Source organism: Oryctolagus cuniculus, chromosome 13 (genome assembly GCF_964237555.1).
Source record: "Oryctolagus cuniculus chromosome 13, mOryCun1.1, whole genome shotgun sequence".
In the NCBI taxonomy this organism is placed as follows: domain Eukaryota; kingdom Metazoa; phylum Chordata; class Mammalia; order Lagomorpha; family Leporidae; genus Oryctolagus; species Oryctolagus cuniculus.
The window spans coordinates 48,867-72,425 of NC_091444.1; the positions used below are offsets into that span (position 1 = coordinate 48,867).

At 56.7% G+C, this 23,559-nt stretch overlaps 1 protein-coding gene across 4 annotated transcripts in view; it reads right to left on the reverse strand.

Annotated features, from left to right (window-relative positions):
- Positions 1 to 23,559, reverse strand: part of STX6 (syntaxin 6) — a 61,177-nt gene that overhangs the window by 3,666 nt on the left and 33,952 nt on the right. Inside the window, exons 6-8 of one of the 4 annotated variants that reach the window (XM_051841020.2) lie at positions 21,054 to 21,160; positions 17,175 to 17,269; positions 6,254 to 7,459 (exon numbers count right to left, since the gene is read on the reverse strand). In XM_051841020.2, coding sequence (XP_051696980.1) covers positions 7,383 to 7,459; positions 17,175 to 17,269; positions 21,054 to 21,160 — 279 coding nt within the window. In that variant the 3' untranslated portion in view covers positions 6,254 to 7,382. Of the gene's footprint in view, positions 1 to 6,253; positions 7,460 to 17,174; positions 17,270 to 20,781; positions 20,940 to 21,053; positions 21,161 to 23,559 lie in introns of those variants that run through there. The other 3 variants (XR_011381803.1, XM_051841021.2, XM_051841019.2) reach the window with 3 other exon arrangements.

Consider the following 23,559-nt stretch of genomic DNA (forward strand, 5'->3'; position numbering starts at 1 on the left):
TGGGCACAGCAGGGGCTACTCAGGGACAGAACTGACACCTGCTCCTGGGAAGTGCTGACTGGCACGTGCTGGGGACACCATCTCAGAGCAGTCCAATCCACACACACGCATGTTTGGGGGCATCTGGTGACCGTCAGCCCTGAGGCAGGTGTGTGGAGCCTCAGCCTGCACCTGCCACAGGGCAGCCCTGCTGACGCACTGTCAAAGCTCTGGGCGCCTGATCCCAGACGAGGGAGAGTGCCTGGGACAGTCACGGCCAAAGCTCTGACGGGGACTGTGGCAGCACCAAGCCTTCCTTTTCTGCCTTTTCACTTTCTTTTTCTGTTTATTTATTTGAAAGGCAGAGTTAGAATTTTCCAGCTGCTGGTTCTCTCCCCAGATGGCTGCCATGGCCAGAGCTGGGCCAATTCGAAGCCAGTAGCTTCTTCTGGGTCTCCCACATGGGTGCAGGGGCCCAAGGACTTGGACTCGAACCGCGCCCATATGGGATGCTGGCACTGCTAGCACTGGCCACAGTGCCTGCCCTGTCTTTTCACATTTTCAACCTCAGTGGTATTAAGGCCAGGGGTAGAACTGGACACTCAGCCTTGCAGGTGCTGGCTGCACCTGCCCCACAACTCTCAAGCTCAGCCCTTTGCCCTGGGGCCCTTCCCGCCCACCCACCACTGCATCAAGACACCCAGCCCATGGAGCACTGCTGAGACCCGGGGAGGGCGGCCGCCTGCTTCCTGCCAGATCTGAGGCGACGTCATGGTGTCAGAGTTGATACAAGGCGCTCACAGCAATGAGCGTAGAGTGGCCCCCAGCTAGCAACAGGGAGGGTGCAGCAGCCAAGCCCCTGCCCTCCTTACCCGCCCTGGACGCAGGGCCCAGCAGCCTCAGCCGGCCAGCACACCAGGAGTAAGGTGTCGCTCCCCCTCTTCGTGGAGGAACGACACAGGACCCTGCACTGTTCTTTCGTCTGCTCGGCCCTCCCCGGGTTTGCTGCTGGTTCTTCCCGGGTTGGCTACTATCCCTTCCACCTCCGTGGAAGGGCAGTTCCCCCTGGCCACATTCCCCACTTCCGCAGGGGAGCGGCACACCGCCGGCCGGCGGCTGCACAGGTGTTCCTTCAGCTAGATGTTCCCCTTAGATGTTCCCTGGTGCATGCCGTCTCTCTCCTCCTTTATAGTCCTCCTCCGCCAATCCCAACTCGGCTGCCCACACGCCGAGTACACTGCTCTCCAATCAGGAGCAAGTCCTACAGTTTATTGGTTGAACTGGAGGCAGCTGTGCGGAAGCTGTTTACTTCTCTCCCAGCGCCATATTGTGGGAGAGCAGATGCATAGAATAAGTCCAGTAACTCAGTCTAGTCCGGTTTGCTCCCCACAGTAAGGGACTCGGCTCCTACCTGTTCCACTCTCTGGTCCCCCGGGGTGCTTACACTGGGCTAGGAATACCTGTAAGTCACTCAGCTTACCATTCCCACCCAGGCAGCCACACATAGCTGTGCTTCTACCTGGGGGCAGCAGGAGCAGAGGGAGCTGAGCTTCGGTAGGAAAACAACCAAGGAGCAACCAGGCCACAGCAAAACCACGCGGCACAGAGCTCACAGCCTGTGTCACTCCTCGTCGAGCGTGAATGTCGCCGATGCGCTTCAGGGAGTAAGCACCACATTTCGGGCTGGGCAGTGGAGCCGCTTCGTTTCATAATATTTTTAAAAGCTTTCTGGTGTGCAGAGTCGTCGAGTTTTATTTCACATCAAGGATAGAGCAAAGCCAGGATGGACGTCGACTCTGCAAGGGTGTTTTCCTTTCCAAGCCCATGACACTATAGCAGTTCTCAAACAGGATGGCACTGGAGCCCCACGGGCTTGGGAAAGCACTGCCAGCCTCACCCGAGTCTGCCTGTCCTCAGCTTTCCCAGAGACTCTGTGGCTTCTGCCGGCCCCTCACCCAGGGAATGGGGGAGACGACCCTCCAGTGGCTGCGGGCTGTGAGCGGCTGGCACCAGGGCTCAGGCTGCTTCTTATCACATGGATGGGGGGAGCAGCAGGGCCTAACATCTGCTTCCTGTGATGCTGCAAAGAGCCGCCCTGAGGTTGGTCGTAGCCCACGGCTGCCAGGTGCTGGCCAGAGCGGAGGGCTGGGCTGCCGACAAGGCCGGGAGAATACAGGAAGCTGGGGTTCTCACCTCTGACACCTGGGAGCTTGCTTGATGACACTGACAAAACACTCTCACGAAGGTGGGGCTGGCCCATGGGAGGGGGAAGCCCAGCAGCAGGGCAGAAGGCCAATGCCAGCCAGGCAGCAGAGGGCACTGCAGGGCAAGGGTCACTGAAGGCAGAAAGGGACACCAAGTCCTTTCTCTCCTCACTCCTCTATGGACACCTGCACCAACACCTGTCACTAAGAACTCCTGACACCTGCACACAGACACACCTGACTCAGCATGCACACCTGCACCAACACCTGAGACTAAACTCCAGACACCTGCACACAGACACACCTGACTCAGCACTGCACACCTGCACCTACACCTGAGACTAAGAACTCCAGACACCTGCACAGACACACCTGACTCAGCATGCACACCTGCACCTACACCTGAGACTAGAAACTCCAGACACCTGTACAGACATACCTGACTCAGCACTGCACACCTGCACCTACACCTGAGACTAAGAACTCCAGACACCTGCACAGACACACCTGACTCAGCATGCACACCTGCACCTACACCTGAGACTAGAAACTCCAGACACCTGTACAGACATACCTGACTCAGCACTGCACACCTGCACCTACACCTGTCACTAAGAATTCGACACCTGCACGCAGACACACCTGACTCAGCACTGCACACCTGCACCTACACCTGAGACTAAGAACTCCAGACACCTGCACACAGACACACCTGACTCAGCATGCACACCTGCACCTACACCTGAGACTAAACTCCAGACACCTGCACACAGACACACCTGACTCAGCATGCACACCTGCACCTACACCTGTCACTAAGAACTCCAGACACCTGCACAGACACACCTGACTCAGCATGCACACCTGCACCTACACCTGAGACTAGGAACTCCAGACACCTGTACACAGACACACCTGACTCAGCATGCACACCTGCACCTACACCTGTCACTAAGAACTCCAGACACCTGCACAGACACACCTGACTCAGCACTGCACACCTGCACCTACACCTGAGACTAGGAACTCCACACACCTGCACACAGACACACCTGACTCAGCATGCACACCTGCACCTACACCTGTCACTAAGAACTCCACACACCTGCACACAGACACACCTGACTCAGCATGCACACCTGCACCTACACCTGTCACTAAGAACTCCACACACCTGCACACAGACACACCTGACTCAGCACTGCACACCTGCACCTACACCTGAGACTAGGAACTCCAGACACCTGCACAGACACACCTGACTCAGCACTGCACACCTGCACCTACACCTGAGACTAAACTCCAGACACCTGCACACAGACACACCTGACTCAGCACTGCACACCTGCACCTACACCTGAGACTAGGAACTCCAGACACCTGCACAGACACACCTGACTCAGCACTGCACACCTGCACCTACACCTGAGACTAAACTCCAGACACCTGCACACAGACACACCTGACTCAGCATGCACACCTGCACCTACACCTGAGACTAAACTCCAGACACCTGCACACAGACACACCTGACTCAGCACTGCACACCTGCACCTACACCTGAGACTAAGAACTCCAGACACCTGCACAGACACACCTGACTCAGCACTGCACACCTGCACCTACACCTGTCACTAAGAACTCCAGACACCTGCACAGACACACCTGACTCAGCACTGCACACCTGCACCTACACCTGAGACTAGGAACTCCACACACCTGCGCAGCACTGACTCAGCACTGTTCTAAAGGTAAAAGCACCGATGTCCAGGTGTGTAAGCATGTTGTTAGTACCAGGTATGAACTGGGCTAAGGTTAGCTTCCAGTGCCTTTATTTTGCCCCAGAAAGCATGCTGGTTCCCCACAGCCAAGTCCAGAATGAAATGCACCCAGCAACTCCCATGGCTGTAGGGTGCGCTGTGACTGTCCTCTTGAGCTTTGTGCCTCAGTCCCCGAGACCACATCAAAAAGATGACTCCACTAGACGGCTGCACGGAGTCGTCCCTGCTCACTCCGGCTGCCAAGCACCAGGCTCTGGCCATGCGACTCAGGCCAGTGCTGCTCTAGGTGGCTCCACACTACTCAGAGCTCTCGGTTTTTCAGACTGGACTCCAGAGGGCAGCTTCCCGGTGGATGTAACCAGGTACAGGGCTGACATGCAGCAGACCAACAGGAGCAAGGCATCTAAGCAAAAGCTTATTTCCTGAAAGCTGGAGGCGGGTTAGGGGCAGCTGGACACTGAAGAAAAGCCACCTCCTCTCACCAGGCCCACCAGGCGGCCGCAGCACATGCCCTGAAGCCTGTCACCTGGTGCTGTCTTCAGCACCGCCAGTGCCCAGCGCGGACCAGGGCGTGGGCTGCAACCCCAAGAACCATTTCCATGTCTGCTCTTTCAAAGATTTTTTTAAGTAAATTTTAAGAGAAAACTGGGAGGGAGAGACGTGCCAGCGAGGGTGGGGTACTCCGCATTTGAGACCTGAGCTTTCCGCACACTTCCTGTTCTGTCCACAAACTGTGGGATCAAGGAGCACAGAACCCACAGGATGAGGTGTTCACGGCTTCACTCTTAGCAAGTGCTAGGAATCCTTCAAAACCCCGACAGGGAGGAGCCGCGCCGTGGCACTGCGGTTAAGCCACCACTTCTGATGCCGGCATCGTACGGCAAGTGTCGGCCTGAGTCCCGGCTGCTCTGCTTCTGACCACGCTCCCTGCTAATGCTCCTGGGAAAGCAGCTGGCGATGGCCCAAGTGCTCGGGGCCCCGACGCCCATGCAGGAGACCCGCATGGAGCTCCTGGGTTCTGGTTTCAGCCTGGTCCAGACTGAGCTGTTGTGTGCATGTGGGGGGGTGGGCAGAGGTGTGAACCAGCAGATGGACAATATCTCTCCCGGCCTCCCTTTCTACTGCTCTGCCTTCCAAATCAATCCATCAATCAAGACATCTTTAAAACGAAAAGAAAGAAATTAGAGGCGGCAAGGAAGAGATGTCTTCTCGTGGCACGCTGCAGCTGGGGAAACGACGGCGAGACACTGAACGCGGAGTCCGCTTGGCGTTCACCTGGATTTCTTCTCACAGTGCTCTCATGCTGCAAGATGTGGACATTGCCATGTTGCTGCTACCAGACCCACCAGGCTGCCTAACGCCGGCTACAGGCAGAGAGTGACGGGCAAGCCGCCAAGCTCCCCCTCAGCCCTGCTGTGAATTCTGGAATTGTGCAAGGCTCTCAGGCAACACACACGGTGTGACTGCCAGTCGCCACAGGGCCCAAGGATGCACAGCTCGGCGGTTTTCCACGGTCCACGAAGATCAGACCACAAATGGGGACTGGTCCCCGAGGGCTGCTCCTGGAAAGTGTCCTTTCAGGAAACATACCCTGAGCCCCTTGTCTCCTGTCCCTCACGTCGGCCTGTTCGTCGAGACTGATGAACACAGGACAGGAGCCGGGAGCTGACAGAGAAGCCCCCACCCCCCGCCAGCAGGTACTCACGGGCAGTGGGAGTGTCCCTATGCCCTCCCTCTGCCCACTCAGGTGCGCTCAAGCCTAGTGGCATGCAGGTCACTGGGGAGGAATCCCCTGGAGCCAGAGAGCAGCCCAGTGCCAAGGTGACACCTGGCGGCCCTGGGGGAGATGCTGTCTCCCGCTGACTTCCGTCTTCTGCACCAGCCTCACTGGGCCCACAACAACTTCCATCAGGGAGGCAGACGTGCCGATTGGAACCTGCCAGACACCACTGATCCAGGTCACAGAACGTGGTACCAGCAGGGCAGTGGCCCGGCTTCTGAGTGGGGCACCGTGAAGACCTACGGTCCTTCACCACGGGGTGTGGGGCCCGGCACTGAGACAAGGGCCACGTTCATCTGTTAACAAGTCTTCCACAGCTCAGTGCAAATTCAAGACCGTTCCTGTTGTCAATTTACAGAAGGCTGAGTAAGTCTTAGAACTGTGTAAACACAAATAACCAGTGCCCCACTTAAAGCCCTTTGTGATAGTCACCTGTTTCCTAATCTGGAAAGAAACAGCGCTGGCTTGAGTTCAGCTGCCCTCAACAAGATAAAATATCCTTCTTAAAAAACTGTCACAAACATTTATTTAAAAGTGCGATTCAAAAGTTAGCTGGTCAAGCACATCATAGCAAATCATAAACATGGAGGAAAGAAAATCCCAGAACAAAACCACAAGAAACAAAACGAGAAAAAGGTAAAAGAGAAAAAAGTCAGTGTGCTGAGGAATAACCCAGAAAGGACAGGAAATGAGGTCCAGACGGAAGCGCGGTCCAGAGGCTGCTGTTCCCGGGACAAAGGAGGACAGGAGACAGACCCGCAGCCTCCACCGCCGAGCCCTGGCTCCAGGCCCCGCGGCTGCTCAACCTCAGGGAAGCTACAAAAATACCCCACACACAGTGTGTGCACCTGCGGCAGTTACAAAGTCTTCAGAAGCCTGGCGTTCAGTGTCTCAGCGGTTTCCAATTAAACTCAATTCAGCATCTACCACGTGAATCTGGACTGGCTCAGTTATCTCAATGCATAAAATCAAGCTGTTGTCTTTGGGGCAAGAGTGAGCCGAGTGCATCTGCCCAGCCTCCCTGTCACTCACGGCCGGAGAGGCCTGGTCCCGAGCTACGCTTCCTCCTCACCGCCCTCTCTGCGCAGTAGCGGCCCCACCCCACCCCGTGCGAGGGCATCAGTCAGCGACATGGCCAGCCCGCCGCAGGCTGTGCTGCTCTTCCAGGAAGCCCAAACCCTAGGCGCCTCACTATTTCCCACCTGCTGCTCCCGCCACGAGCAAGTGCCCGGGAGGAAGGACTTCATCTCAGCACTCATCCCTGGAACGGGAGCCGAAGTCTCTGTCACAAACTCTCCCGAGCCTCCAGATCTCGTCAGCAGCGCACGCTCAGGGGCTGAGAAAGGCTTCAGCGACGGGAAGCAAGAGGCAGCCAGCGGCCAGCCCTCCCCACAGGTGCGGCGGAGGGGCGACGACAGGGGAGGGGCCGCTCACAGGCCCCTGGGGAAGGCGGTCTGGAGAGGCAAAGCAGCGGCTGTTGGCCTTGGGGTGGGCGGGGGCTCCTGACCCCTCTTCCCTTCCCAGTCGTGGAGCTGGCGTGGCGGCCGTCTCCTGGAGAGGACTGGGGGCAGGCGGCTGGGCTGGCTTCTCCCTCTCCCCGAGGTCGTGTGCAGCGAGGGCTCCTGGCGGAGGCGTCCGTCACAGCACGAGGAACAGGATCAGCACGACCAGCAGGACTGCAAAGAGCACGGCGATGGCACACCACTGGCGCCGATCTAGAAGGCAGGATACGTGTGAGCGCTCCACAGCCTCTGCTTCCCCGAGATGCAGGCGCATGGGGCTCAGGCAAGCAGCAAAGGGACTGGTGTGCAAGTGACGGGGCCTGACTGTGAGCCTGCCTAGGTGTGTGGACCCCGTCTGTGCCGGGGTCTCAGCATCCCTGAAAAGATGCTGGCCCTGGTGTCGCAGATCCCAGCAATGCCAGGTCTCCCGACTCAGCAGGAACCACATTCTCCCTGTGAGTGCCACACGAGGGTACAGGGAGGTGAGACACTGCCAGCGGCTCAGGAAGCAGCAGCTGACAGGGTGTCGCTCCCCCTCTTCGTGGAGGAACGACACTAAGTCCTGCCTAGGCTTCATATCCGAGTCACGGCACCATTATGTCGCTCCCCCTCTTCGTGGAGGAGCAACACAGGACCCTGCACTGTTCTTTCGTCTGCTCGGCCCTCCCCGGGTTTGCTGCTGGTTCTTCCCGGATTGGCTACTATCCCTTCCACCTCCGTGGAAGGGCAGTTCCCCCTGGCCACATTCCCCACTTCCACAGGGGAGCGGCACACCGCCGGCCGGTTCTCTCGGGGGCTGCACGGGTTCCCTTAGATGTTCCCCATAGATGTTCCTGGTGCATGCCGTCTCTCTCCTCCTTTATAGTCCTCCTCCGCCAATCCTAACTCGGCTGCCCACACGCCGAGTACGCTGCTCTCCTCCAATCAGGAGCAAGTCCTACAGTTTATTGGTTGAACTGGAGGCAGCTGTGCGGAAGCTGTTTACTTCTCTCCCAGCGCCATATTGTGGGAGAGCAGATGCATAGAATAAGTCTTAATTCCAGTAACTCAGTCTAGTCCGGTTTGCTCCCCACAGTGGGAGAGCAGATGCATAGAATAAGTCTTAATTCCAGTAACTCAGTCTAGTCCGGATTGCTCCCCACAACAGGGCAGCTCGGGAGGGGCATGGCTGAGCTCACACGACATCCAGGGAAGAGGGTCGGTGCCCAACCCTCGCCCAGCAGTGAGAGCAGGCACGTCTGCCAGACCCGCAACCTGCAGCAGCAAAGCACAGGGAACAGACCGCAGCCAGGCGGCCGAGGGCGGAGACGCCCGGGGGGCGGCAGAGCCCTGACCCCCACTGACTGCGTCCCCAACTTCATCTGAGTGGAGACTGAACACCGCGTGGGACAGGGGCCCCAGAGCACGCCCTCGGCACCAGGGTGCACTCTGCATGCTGGGGGCCCATGCACAGAACAAGCAGGGCTCAAAGGAGGGACTTCCGCTGCCTACACAAGTGCAGGCCACCAAGAGGAAAGGGGCACAGCCTTATGAGTGCTCAGATTCGGTGCATCACAGCTACTGGGAATCTGAGAAAGAGACGTGAAACTGCCCAGAAAGCACAACCAGTGCTTAGCAATATTGTGACGTCACGGATACCACACAGAGCCTTCAACTGGCCAAGGGTCACCCAACCAGCGAGAGCAGAACAAGTGCCTCTGAGGGTAGCCACACCTCACTGCACCTGGACCCACCAGGAGCTCCTGTGCTAATGTTGGGGCGAGCACACGGACCTGTGCACTCAGCACCTTCCTGAACCAGGACTGAGCCGGGCACGGGGTAGCACTGCTCATACAGACAACACTGCGACCAGCTCAACACTCCTACAGACAACACGGCGACTGGGGACAGCACTGTACCTACAGACAACACCGCGACTGGGGACAGCACCACCCCTACAGACAACACCACAACTGGGGACAGCACCACACATACAGACAACACCACGACTGGCTCAGTGCTCCTACAGACAACACAGTGACTGGGGACAGCACCACCCCTACAGACAACACAACTGGGGACAGCACCACGCGTACAGACAACACCACGACTGGCTCAATGCTCCTACAGACAACACGGTTACTGGGGACAGCACCGCCCCTACAGACAACACCACGACCGGTCTACCAACCCTGGGTCTCCAATCCAGCATACAAGAGGCCACCACTCTGTCCAGACAGTAAAAACTGAACACACTCATGAGAAAGCAACAACTCTTCTCAGATCTGTCAGAGGAGGAGACGTCTGGTGAACATAGGAAGCCACAACTTGGTGGGCAGAAAGCCACCTGCAGCCACCTCTCAGTGCCACAGCCCCGTGACTGAGGCTGGAGGAACAGTGGGGACGAGTCCGAGAGCTGCAGTGCCAGGCGAGCAGGCACGGGGGTCCCACATGGACAGGTTCACCCCTAGCAGCTGACCCAGGTATACAGGGAGCACGGGGGAGGGGGCGTGACCACCTTGGAGGTGTGCAGGGACTGTGCTGTGGCCAGGGCCTGCCTACAGAAGCTGCTTCACCACAGCCCACTAGCCTGGGAGGGGCGAAATGACCAAACCCACCCCCTGCAGAAGATTCCCGGCAAACACTGAGCAGCAGCAGTGGGACTCCCAGTCGCAGCCCAGGCTCAGCCCAGGGCTGAGTTGCTGCGGTCACTGCCACACCCACCGGAGGCACCGCCAGACCGTGCACCACCACATCTTTCACCCAGAAGTCACACGGCACAACCAGCAAGCATCAGGGCCAATGTCAGATTTGGCAGAGGTGACGGAGTGCTCAGACCAGGAGTTTCAGAAGCCGTGATTCGTATGAGGGGCTCACGGAAAATGCCGACAGCTTGCAGGAACAGATGGACAGTGGAAGCAGAGACGGGAATTCTGGCGAAGAATCAAAAAGAAAGGCGACAACACCTGGCTCAGCTTGAGGATCTGACATCTGAAACCCACGCTAGGGAGCAAGCGAGAGAAGACTGACCAGAAGCTCCAGGACTGTGGGACGACGACGAGGCTGCGCTCGTACCACCGCACGCACCTGAGACAGCGTGCTGCTGGCAGCCAGCCAGCCAGCCAAGGGCACGCAGAAACCAGGCTCCGACGGAGGAGCCAGGGCCATACAGAGCAGGGTCTGACATCGAGACACCCGACAGCCACAGGCAGCCTCTACACCAAATGGACCCAGACCTAAATGCAAAGTGCAGAATCACGAAACTGGTGTGGGAATGCTAGATGACACGCACAGAGAAGTCCTCGGGGACCTTGGCTTGGCGATGCCACAGCAAAGGAAGGAGCCGTACAAACTGCTCACACAGACACTGTGAAGAGTTTAAGACAGGCCCCAGGCTGGGAAAACACTGGCAGAAGACACATCTGGTAACAGGCACTCCCAAAGTGTACAAGAAACCCACAAACCCAGTAATAACAAAGCAACCTGACCGACAAGTACACAAAGACCTGAATGAACACCAAGGTTGATGGGCAGCCCTGGGCCCACGGGAGGGTGTTCCAGGGATGCCCCCACCACCCGTGGGAAACACGACCAAAGCCACGTGCTGCCAGGGTGTGGAGCGGTAGGCAAGGCAGCTCGGAAGATTCCTGCAAAACTGAACATCCTCACCTCCACCTGCAACCACGCACCATTACCTGCACCCAAGGGAGTTCCAAGCTTGCAAGCTCACACACAACTGCACATGGATGGACGTTTGCAGCAGCCAACGCTGGGAGACAACCAAGCACAGCAGTACCTCACCCCTGTGGCTTTAGTTACACATGGGCAACACAGGCCACAAATACTACACACAACATTCCAGAAATAAACTCCCAAGTCTTAAATCCTGCACCATCCTGACTAGCATGAAGAAATCTGCTGTCCAGGGCATGAGTCACCCCTCTGTGCAGCGTATCGGGTCACCACATGGGCTGTCCCGGTACTAGGGGACTGTGTTACCGTGTTCTTTACCCAGCAGCCCAGCACTGATGGCATCCACTCAGTGCCTCGCCTCCCATCACAGGAGAGTACAGTGCAGGGGGGAATTCTGGGAGAGAGAGGGAGACCACACCACAGAACTTTCATTATAGGGCACTGCCAGACTCGCTCTATGCGTTACTACTAACACCACCTTGCATCTAACTCACAAACCCGATCTTCTCACAGGCAAATATGGACAGGCTCTGGTACCAGCCAAGGTGTGAGGCATCCACGGGGGGTCTGCACCAATCCTCCCTGCGGGGGATGACTGCACGCTACAGCACATCCAGACAGGGAGTGCTGCTCCACACGTGTGGGAAATGGAACTGCGCATTCCTAAGTGAGGGAAGCCACTGGGAAAAGGTTCCCACTGTGCCTCGTTCAAGTGGACAACCACGGAGCAGCCGCAGGGCTGGGGAGGAGGGAGGATGAGTGGGCGGGGCACAGGGGACTTACAGAACAGGGAAGATCTGGAGGACACTGTGATGGGGACGCCGGCCCCCCCACAGCAAAGCCACAGAACGTACACCAGCAAAGTGAGCCTGCAGACGGGCAGGGGTCAGCACTGTGGTGCAGGATGAACCTGGTGTAACCCCCACCCCCCGGCTCTGAGGATGACGGGCAGGGTCAGCACTGTGGCGAGGGATGAACCTGGTGTAACCCCCACCCCCCGGCTCTGAGGATGACGGGCAGGGTCAGCACTGTGGCGCGGGATGAACCTGGTGTAACCCCCACCCCCCGGCTCTGAGGATGACGGGCAGGGTCAGCACTGTGGCGCGGGATGAACCTGGTATAACCCCCACCCCCCGGCTCTGAGGATGACGGGCAGGGTCAGCACTGTGGCGCGGGATGAACCTGGTGTAACCCCCACCCCCCGGCTCTGAGGATGACGGGCAGGGTCAGCACTGTGGCGCGGGATGAACCTGGTGTAACCCCCACCCCCCGGCTCTGAGGATGACGGGCAGGGTCAGCACTGTGGCGCGGGATGAACCTGGTGTAACCCCCACCCCCCGGCTCTGAGGATGACGGGCAGGGTCAGCACTGTGGTGCGGGATGAACCTGGTGTAACCCCCACCCCCCGGCTCTGAGGATGACGGGCAGGGTCAGCACTGTGGTGCGGGATGAACCTGGTGTAACCCCCACCCCCCGGCTCTGAGGATGACGGGCAGGGGTCAGCACTGTGGTGCGGGATGAACCTGGTGTAACCCCCACCCCCCGGCTCTGAGGCTGACAGGCAGGGTCAGCACTGTGGTGCGGGATGAACCTGGTGTAACCCCCCCACCCCCCAGCTCTGAGGCTGACGGGCAGGGTCAGCACTGTGGTGAGGGATGAACCTGGTGTAACCCCCCCACCCCCCGGCTCTGAGGATGACGGGCAGGGTCAGCACTGTGGTGACGGATGTTGCTAGTGGACGCAGTGATCAGGGAAAAGGCGTCCATGAAACCCTGTACTTTTCTTCCAGTTTTGCTGTGAACCTAAACTGCTCTAAAAAAAAAAGAAATAGTTATTTTAAAAAAGAAGAAAGACATTTACAATAATTTAAAACTATCTTCATCAAGATGAGTAATTGAGGGGCTGGCGCCATGGCGTAGCAGGTAAAGCTGCCACCTGCAGTGCCAGCATCCCATATGGGCACCAGCTCAAGTCCTGTCTGCTCCACTTCCGATCCAACTCCCTGCTAATGGCCTGGGAAAGCAGCAGAGGATGGTGAAGTGCTTGGGCCCCTGCACCGACTTAGGAGACCTGGAAGAAGCTCCTGGCTTCCTCCTGGCCCCTTCCCGCCACTGCGGCCATTTGGGGAGTGAACCAGCAAGTGGAAGATGTCTGTCTCCTTAACACTTTCAAATTAAAAAAAAAAAGGAAAGGTGAGCAGATGAAACTCATCTACAAAAAATACAGAGAAGGTAACTGCTTCCTTCCCACTGCCTCCGAACCCCATAAGCCTCCTGTGCTGAGCCCTGGCCAGCGGAGGGGTGAATCTCCACCTCTGGGCTTTCCATCGCCCCGACACTTCCCTGCCTACAGCTGCGCTCAGAGAAGCACGTGCCACCCGCGCGGCTGCCCTCCAAGGCCAGTGCTGGGACGCCACCAGCAGGCGTCTCCCTAGCACCTCTGCCAAGGATTCCTGTGCAGAGGGACTTCTGCGGACTTGGGCAAACAATTTTACCCACTGGAGAGCTCAGGACCCGACTCGGAAAGCTAGGGGAACGAGGGCAGGGAACGAGGGTGTCTCAACAGTTCCCTCCACTGAAGAGAAGATGAACAGAATGACAGCGAGGGAGCAGGGGTCGCAGAGTCCACTCCGAGTCCAGTGTGCGTCTGAGTGGGTGCAGAGCTAACGTCTTTCCTGGACCATTCGGAAGCCTACATGTGGATGCAGTGTACCAGAAAGCCAAGTAAAATATTCTGAAGGAGCACGTCCCCACCAGCGCTTTCCTGGGACTCAGCCCCGCACGCTGGGAGCTGCACTTCGCCGGGTGCTGCACGCATTTATGCCCTTTAGGTATTTTTGAGCTTTGCTCTGGAATACGGTCAAGCTGCCTGGGCACTGCCTTGGGAGCACAGAGGAGCACTCAATCCAGGATAAATTTTTCTTCATTAGTGAAACAAAACTTTTCTGAGTACTCTTAAAAAAACAAAAATAGTTAAGTGTGGAGCTGGTTTGCAAAGAGGAGAGGCGTTGCCTTGTGTGGGGGACGTGTGCCCACTGCCTGGTCACCACTGAGGTCCACACAGAGGGGCGCTCCCACCCTTACGGGGGGTGTGTGCCCACTGCCTGGTCACTGAGGCCCACATGGAGGGGCACTCCCACCCTCACAGGGGACGTGTGCCCACTGCCCGGCCACCATGGAAGCCCACACAGAGGGGCACTCCCACCCTCACAGGGGACGTGTGCCCACTGTCTGGCCACCACTGGAGCCCACACTGAGGGGCACTCCCACTCTCATGGGGGACGTGTGCCTACTGCGCACGCTGAGGGGCACTCCCACCCTTTCGCGTGACGTGTGCCCACTGCCCGGCCACCATGGAAGCCCACATGGAGGGGCACTCCCACCCTCAGATTTCTTCTGGGAGCCAAGTGAAGACTGAAATGGAAACACAGGGAACCTGTCAAAAATGAAGGCTTTCAGGCTACCTGCCCTGTTTCCTGGCTCCTCCTGATACAAACACCACTGAAGCCTCACTTTGGTTCCCAAACTCTTCTCTGGTGGCAAAGTAGAGGGAGGCATAAGCACGCCTGAGAGAGCCACACACGTGGCACGCAGCAGCTCAGCACAGCCCTGGCTGCCTGCCTTGGTGAGGGGCGCGTCCACGCCGCTGCTCTGAGACTTCACTGACGTCTTCCCACTTTAAGTGGACAGGTGGGGGTGGAGAGGACAGAACAGGGGAGTCAGAAAGGCAGACTTGCAAACCTTTCTCTGCCTGTGTGGACGGTGAAGCCAGCAGGCACCTGCCTGCCCACACACATGGCTTCAGGCAATGTAGGGAGCAGCCCCTGGTTTGGCTACAGAGCCTTTGTCGCCAGGGCCAGTTGTTCTTACAAACTAATAAATGGCAGATTCTGTCAAACTCTTATGTTATTGTTATTTCATTTAATTCTCAGGAATCAATCTATTTTTACAGATAAGCAATCAAGTCCCAGAAAGTTGTTTTGTAACTTGAGTTAAACTGCTGAAGAGTAAAGATGCACATGTACTTATTTTTCAAAGACTTATGTATTTGAAACGGAGTGACAGAGAGAGAGAGAGAGAGAGAGAGAGAGAGAGATGGAGCTCCCATCTGCTGGTTCATTCCCCAGATGCCTGCAGCAGCTCCAGTCCACAGACAGGAGTCAGGAACTCTGTCTGTCTCCCGTGAGGGTGGGGTGCACCAGCAGGAAGCCGGGTCAGCACTGGAACCAGACACTCCAACATGCAGGGACCCCCACCCCGCACACGTGTATCTAATCTAGCCTCGTGCAAAGGCTCATCTACGTGACCCTGTAACATGCACTTGACAGCAGGAACCATGGAAGAATGAGGAACCAAGACATGGGACCTTCTAATGGGGGAACGGTTCCTGGTCTAAGAACACCTGGTTCCTCCTTAGTCCAAACCCAGCAACTGAACAAGAGATGCTGAATATTCTTTGATTTAAGACATATTATTTCGTATGTACTAGGGGAGATGAATTGTAATAAAAAAAATAAAGGGAGGAATGTCTGGGCCGGGGATGGGGTCTGGTTGGGGATTGGTGTCTGGTCTGGGGTTGGGTGGTCAGGGGTTGGGGTCTGGCCAGGAGTTGAGGTCTGGCCTAGGGTTGGGGTCTGGCCTGGGGTTAGGGTTTGGTCAGGGGTTGGTGTTGGTGTCTGGCCTGGGGTTTGGGTCTGGTTGGGGATTGGTGTCTGGTCAGGGGTTGATGTTGGGGTCTGGCCTGGGGTTGGGGTCTGGCTGGGGGCTGGGGGCAGGCCTGGGGTTGGGGTCTGGCCTGGGGTTGGGGTCTGGTTGGGGATTGGGGTCTGGTCAGGAGTTGATGTTGGGGTCTGGCTGGGGGTTGGGGTCTGGCTGGGGCTGGGGTCTGGTTGGGGGTTGGAGTCTGGTCAGGGGTTAGAGCACCTCTGTCTCACATCCAAGTCCCTGGGCTCAATTCCCAGACCCAGCTCCTGACTGCTCACGGGCACCCCGGGAGGCAGAGGTGGTGGTTCCAGTGCTTGGGTCCCTGCCACCCACACAGAGACCTGAGTGGAGCTCCTGGCTCCCAGCGTTGGCCTGGCCCCACCTGGCCATTGTTGGCACTTGGAGAGGGAATAAACAGGAATGTTCTTCTCTCAGATAAATAAAGATTTGTGGCCAGTGCTGTGGCTCACTTGTCTAATCCTCCGCCTGCGGCACGGCACCCGGTTTCTAGTCCCAGTTGGGGCGCCGGATTCTGTCCTGATTGCTCCTCTTCCAGGCCAGCTCTCTGCTGTGGCCCGGGAAGACAGTGGAGGATGGCCCAAGTGCTTGGGCCCTGCACCCCATGGGAGACCAGGAGGAAGCACCTGGCTCCTGGCTTCGGATCAGTGCAGCGCGCCAGCTGTAGCAGCCATTTGGGGGGTGAACCAATGGAAAAAAGGAAGACCTTTCTCTCTGTCTCTAACTCTGCCTGTCAAAAACAAAAAGATTTGTAGTATATCTAGATATGTAATAACTAACTTGAAAATGATTACTTCTTCATCCCCATCATGATACAAATTCCCTGGACTATTCTACAACAAATTAAACGCAACTGTTTAAATTAGATCCACAAGACCATCTGAAATTGTAGGCATTTCTCTATCAATAAGAGACAGTTCTGGCTTCTTAATTAATTATTACCTTAAGTAAGTTCCCTATTTTGGGAAGGAAATATAAAAAAGCATTTTCTAGTTGCAAAGATACTGCTGTCTTGGAGGAAGCATGTAGGAGCCCAAAGACCATTTCCCAAGCGACAGTGACAAGCTCAATACCAGGCCTGTGCATGTGGGCCCTGGAACACCCCCAGCACTAGGTGGCAAGAGGGGCTGGGGCACACCTGGGAGACAGCCCCAGCCCTGGGCGGCAGGAGGCGCTGGGGCACACCTGGGAGACCTCCCCAGCACTGGGCGGCAGGAAGGGCTGGGGCACACCTGGGAGACAGCCCCAGCACTGGGCGGCAGGAGGCGCTGGGGCACACCTGGGAGACAGCCCCAGCCCTGGGCGGCAGGAGGCGCTGGGGCACACCTGGGAGACCTCCCCAGCACTGGGCGGCAGGAAGGGCTGGGGCACACCTGGGAGACAGCCCCAGCCCTGGGCGGCAGGAGGCGCTGGGGCACACCTGGGAGACAGCCCCAGCCCTGGGCGGCAGGAGGCGCTGGGGCACACCTGGGAGACAGCCCCACAGACCAAGGTCCAGGACCAATGCCAGTTCTCTGTGTAGACGCCATACCTACCGCTGGTCATGTGAGACACCTTGGCGAGTTTCTTCATCACGTTGTCCAGCCGAGACTGAGTGCTCTCCAGCTCGTGGGAGAAACCGTCCAACATTCTAGAGAGACAGACACAGACACAGAGGGCAGGTGCAGATAAACACAGAGCCGGGGGTCCCACTCTGTCACACACACGACTTGCGGCCCTCGCCCACCACACAGAATCCCTGGCACCGGAGGACAGCTTCGACTTTGAGGGTGTTTTGGGTTTTTGTCTGTCTGTGTGTTTTTGTTTTGTTTTGTTTTTTGTTTTTTGTTTTTTTGACAGGCAGAGTGGACAGTGAGAGAGAGAGACAGAGAGAAAGGTCTTCCTTTTGCCGTTGGTTCACCCTCCAATGGCCGCCGCGGCCAGCGCGCTGCAGCCAGTGCACCGCGCTGATCCAATGGCAGGAGCCACGTGCTTCTCCTGGTCTCCCATGGGATGCAGGGCCCAAGCACTTGGGCCATCCTCCACTGCACTCCCTGGCCACAGCAGAGAGCTGGCCTGGAAGAGGGGCAACCGGGACAGAATCCGGCGCCCCAACCGGGACTAGAACCCGGTGTGCCAGCGCCGCAAGGCGGAGAATTAGCCGAGTGAGCTACGGCGCCAGCTCTGTCTGTGTTTTGAGTGTAGCCTGCAGCAGTCTGGGACAGTCCTATCATCAAACAGGCTAACGTTTCTGCATGGAAGTGCAAGGGAATCAGAGTTGCAGTCAATTCAGGTGCAGCTTTCCTATCATGAGAGCTCGCTGTACATTAAAACCCACACACACTCTGGGTGTTTCAGAGCTTTCCAGACTTCAGATCTGCAGACACGGCAAGCCCAGCAGCACGCAGCAGGCTGCGAAGCAGGCACCTCGGTCAGGCACAGGCCCCATGGCTCTGTGGCTTCCTTTTTATCTGCTTTTTATCAGAGATCCCTGCACTAAAGACCAAGTCTCCTCACTGCAGAACAGGGCGGAGGATCAGCCCAGCGTCCCCCAGGGGAGGCTCGTGCAGACCCCATCATACGCAGAAGCAGCCTGCGTCAGCCGAGGCAAGGACACACGTCACCCAAGCAGTGTCCGTTACGTCTGTGCGCTGTCCTTGGCGGCACGTGGATGTGCGCACACCGGGTCAGCGTCTCCACGAGGAGACCCGGCTCCAGGAGGCTCACAGCGTCTCTGTCCGCCGAGCAGCAAAGGGAACACCCACGTCCTGAGCTCCCGTTCCAGCGCATTTACTTCAGGGTCTGACTGATGTCTGAGCGGCCTCCGGCTGGACCAGCACAGAGCAGTGAGCACCGGGGCCTTGCCGCGCGGCTCCACACACTCCGCCAGCGCGCAGGCGCCAGCAGCCACACAGGACACCCTGCGGCAGCCGACGTCACTCCACGCTGGCAACTGAGTGTCCCTTCCCTGTGTTTTCAGATGCAAACGCTTCCAGCTCATCCTAGATTCTGGCAGGCTGGCCGGCCAGGCAGGCCACCTGAGAGGAAAGAGCCACCTCCGTGTGCGGGCTGCGACTTCTGACCACAGACGAAACAGGCACTCACTGAACCGTCAGCCCACGGATGCTCACAACCAGGTTTCCAGTCGGTCTAACTCCACGCTGTCCAACAGAAACAGCACAGGCCACACACGCCACGTTGCACTTCTAGGAGCCACGTGAGACAAACAGAAAGAGGGGCCGGAGCTGTGGCACAGCAGGTGAAGTCTCCGCCTGCAGTGCCGGCATCTCATATGGACACCGATTCAAGTCCTGGCTGCTCCACTTTTGATCCAGCTGCCTGCTTCTGGCCTGGGAAGGCAGTGGAGGATGGCCCAAGTTCTCGGGCCCCTGCAGCTGCGTGGGAGACTGGGAAGAGGCTCCTGGCTCCTGGCTTTGGATCAGCCCAGCTCCAGCCATTACGGACATTTGGGGAGTGAACCAGCAGATGGAAGATCTTTCTGCCTCTCCCTCTCTCTGTAATGCCGCCTCGCAAATAAATAAATAAATCTTAAAAAAAAGAAAAGGAACAGGTGAAATTAATTTTAATAATTATATTCACTCTAACATACAAAAACATCCCCACTTCAACAGGCCCTCAAGTATTAAATGAAAAGTATTAATAAGTTATCCTGAGCCTGCACACTCCACTGTCCACTCCCAGCCGCGCCCAGCCAGCACAGGTCCAGCCCTGGCCCTCCTGCTCTCCTTTCAGTCTACTTTTCCTCAGCGATCCCTGTTCTCCAAAGACACAAGCTGGGCTGCCAGCACCTCACTCTTCCTGAGGGGCTTCCAACACTGACGGACCCTGCCCCAGAGAGCAGGAGGGCCACACTAGGGCTTCTGTGGCCACAACCTCATGGCTTCCTGGCGGCCCAGGGCTGCCTGGGGTTCTGCTGTTTGGTCTGCAGGTCACAGCCAGGCACTCGTCCGCCTTCTGGGATCCAGACGTTTCCCAGCCCATGCACTACGCCTCCGCAGGTTTCAGGCCTTTATAAAACACCCTTCTGTGCTGGAGAGACCGCAGAGCTGAGGGGCGTTCTCAACTCACGTCTCCAGCTGCAGCCTCTCAGCACCTATCCCCGAGGCCCCTGAACTCCAGAGTCAGAACTCAAACGTGCGACTGTCCCAGTGCAGGACCTCACCAGACTACAGGCGGCCTTCCCGCCTCACCTTCCCTGTCAGCCTGCTGACAGGGCCTCTGCGGGACTGCTCCCACAGCGCCCCTGCCCCACGCTCCCGCAGGGCCTGCAGGTAGCCACAAAAACCCCCTTTCTCAGGACCCTGGTGGGGGCTCTGGGCAGCAGCTCTGGCCTCATCACGGCACCTTCATCTGCCCCCTGACATCACCAGGCAATGACGTCGCACAGGAAGCTGTCGCTGTCTGCTCTGTGCTATGTTCTAGGGCTTTCCAGTGAGAACACACAACGACTGTAGCCACAGAATGACCGTGAGACAGGAGTTCCTTTTTTTTTTTTTTTTTTTTTTTTTTTGACAGGCAGAGTGGACAGTGAGAGAGAGAGACAGAGAGAAAGGTCTTCCTTTGCCGTTGGTTCACCCTCCAATGGCCGCCGCGGCCGGCGCGCTGTGGCCGGCGCACTGCACTGATCCGAAGGTGGGAGCCAGGTGCTTATCCTGGTCTCCCATGGGGTGCAGGGCCCAAGCACTTGGGCCATCCTCCACTGCACTCCCTGGCCACAGCAGAGAGCTGGCCTGGAAGAGGGGCAACCGGGGCAGAATCCGGCACCCCAACTGGGACTAGAACCCAGTGTGCCGGCGCCGCTAGGCGGAGGATTAGCCTATTGAGCTACAGCGCCGGCCAAGACAGGAGTTTCTGAACTATCCTGGCAGGCTGTCTTTCCCCAGGAAAAAGTGTGTAAAATGGTCAAGGTATTATGTAGCATCACTTAAAAATGCTCTTTTTGCTGTCATCTTCCAGTGTAAAAGAGACTGTTCTTAAGGACAAAGTATGTTTTCTGGTTTTTATTTTATGAGAGGGAAGCCTTTCTTGTTAATTAGAAGTAAATCCATAAGATTTGCATAAAGCTACAACTTCAGATACCAAGCACAGCTTTAGTCCACGTAGCAGGAAAGTCCTGGGGAGACAGATCAGCTCCTAACCCACCTCACTCTCCTGCCGCGCTGGTCTCACCCACGGCTTCAGGTCCCGTCTGGTCCACTCTCCCACTCACAGACACTGGCCAGGCATGCTCTCAGGGGGACGGGTACCTGTGTCCAGAGCTGCCTGAACCACCTGTTGTAAATTTTCTCAGATTTCCTTTCCTGGGAGGGCCAGTGGGTAACATGGAGCAGAAAACAGCCACGAACAAAGCACCAGGTGAGTGCTGGCTCTTGGGGTCTCCAGCGCCGCCCGGCGAGAGGGCGCCCAGTACTCACACTGCCTGCTCCTCCAGCTCCCCTCCGATGCGCTGGGACATGCTCTTCAGCACCCCGATGCTGCCGGAGACCAGCTCCAACTGCTCATCCTGCTGCTCCACAATCAGCTGCACAGAGGGGAATCAGCCGTTAAAATCCACCTCCCTGGTCCCACGCCCGGCCCTGAGCAGCTGCTGCCTCCCGGCCAGCTGGACAGATGTGCATTTAGTGGCCAGCCCAGAACACAAGGACCAGACCACCGCCTCCAACAGCACACAGCGCACAAGGCCGGCCAGTGGAGCCAGAGCCTGCTGGTCCAACCTGAGACCAGGGACACTCTAGACCACCCAGAGATGCTCTCTGGTCAGCTGAAGTCCAAAGGGGGAAGACCAAGGCTGAGCCAAGGTGAGCATGTGGCTATCGGCTGGGAAAAGCAAGGTCTTGACGCAGAGCACACAAAACCCCGGGACGGCACAGCCACACGGAGACTCACCCAGTGTGCAAACCCCGGGACGGCACAGCCACACGGAGACTCACCCAATGTGCAAACCCCGGGACGGCACAGCCACACGGAGACTCACCCAATGTGCAAACCAGGGATGGCACAGCCACATACACTCACACAGTGTGCAAACCCAGGGACGGCACAGCCACACACACTCAGTGTGCAAACCCAGGGACAGCACAGCCACACGGACTCACACAGTGTACAAACCCAGGGACGACACAGCCACACAGAGACTCACACAGTGTGCAAACCCAGGGACAGCACAGCCACACGGACTCACACAGTGTGCAAACCCAGGGACGGCACAGCCACACAGACTCACACAGTGTGCAAACCCAGGGACAGCACAGCCACACGGACTCACACAGTGTGCAAACCCCGGGATGGAACAGCCACACAGAGACTCACCCAATGTGCAAACCCAGGGACGGCACAACACACAGACTCACACAGTGTGCAAACCAGGGATGGCACAGCCACATACACTCACACAGTGTGCAAACCCAGGGACGGCACAGCCACACAGACTCACACAGTGCACAAACCCAGGGACGACACAGCCACACAGAGACTCACACAGTGTGCAAACCCCGGGACGGCACAGCCACATGGACTCACACAGTGTGCAAACCCCGGGACGGCACAGCCACACGGAGACTCACCCAATGTGAAACCCAGGGATGGCACAACACACAGACTCACACAGTGTGCAAACCCAGGGACGGCACAGCCACACGGACTCACACAGTGTGCAAACCCCGGGACAGAACAGCCACACAGACTCACATAGTGTGCAAACCCAGGGAAGGGTTTGCACACACAAGGCTCAGGACCCCAGGAGCCCAGATCCTCAGCACCAGCTCTGGAGTGAGCGGAGACCAGATTGCAGCAGCCCAAGCCGCTGGCGGTAAAGCTGTGGGAAGAGCTCGAGAGCCTGGTGTGGGCCTGGCATGGAGCCCTGTGGGGAACAGTGGACCTGCCAAAGTAGAGAGAAAAAGAGGGCCTCAACTCTCAGTTAAAAGACACAGACTGCCTAGTGGATCAAAAAATAAAACCTTTCTATTTGCTGCCTGCAAGAAACACATCTTTCCAACAAAGATGCACACAGACTGAAAGTGAAAGGTCAGAGATATTCCATGCCAAAAGAAACCAGAAAGGAGCTGGTGTGGCCATCTTACTATCAGACAAAATAGACTTCAACACAGAAACTGTTAAAAGAGACAAAGCGGGGCACTATATAATGATTAAGGGATCCATTCAACAGGAAGATGTAACTACTAGAAATGCATATGCACCTAATCACAGGGCACCTGGCTAATTAAAAGAAATGTTAGTGGATCTAAAGGGACACACAGACTAAAATACAATAGTACTGGGGGACTTCAGTACCCCACTTGCAGCAATGGACAGATCAACCAGACAGAAGATCAACAAGGAAACAGCAGACTCAATCGACACTACAGACCAAACGGATCTGACAGATACCTATAGAACTTATCATCCACAGTTGCAGAACACACATTCTTCTCAGCAGTGCATGGAACTTCCTCTAGGATTGACCACATGCTAGGCCATAAAGCAAGTCTCAGCAAATTCAAAAAATCAAAAACATACCATGCATCTTCTCGGACCACGATGGAATGAAGCTGGAAATTAGCAACTCAGGAATCCCTAGAGCACAGCAAACACATTGAGACTGAACAACACGCTCCTGAATGAAGACTGGGTCACAGAAGAAACCAAAAGAGAAATAAAAAACTTTCTGGAAGCAAATGAAGATGACAACACAACACATCAAAACTTACGGGATACAGCAAAGCAGTGTTAAGAGGAAAGTTTATAGCAGTTGGTGCCTACATCAAGAAATTAGAAAGGCAGCAAATAAATGAGCTATGAATGCATCTCAAGGACCTAGAAAAACAACAGCAAACCAAACCCAAAGCTAGTAGGAAAAAAGGCATAATTAAGATTAGAAAAGAAATCAACAAAATTGAAACCAAAAAACCTACACAAAAGATC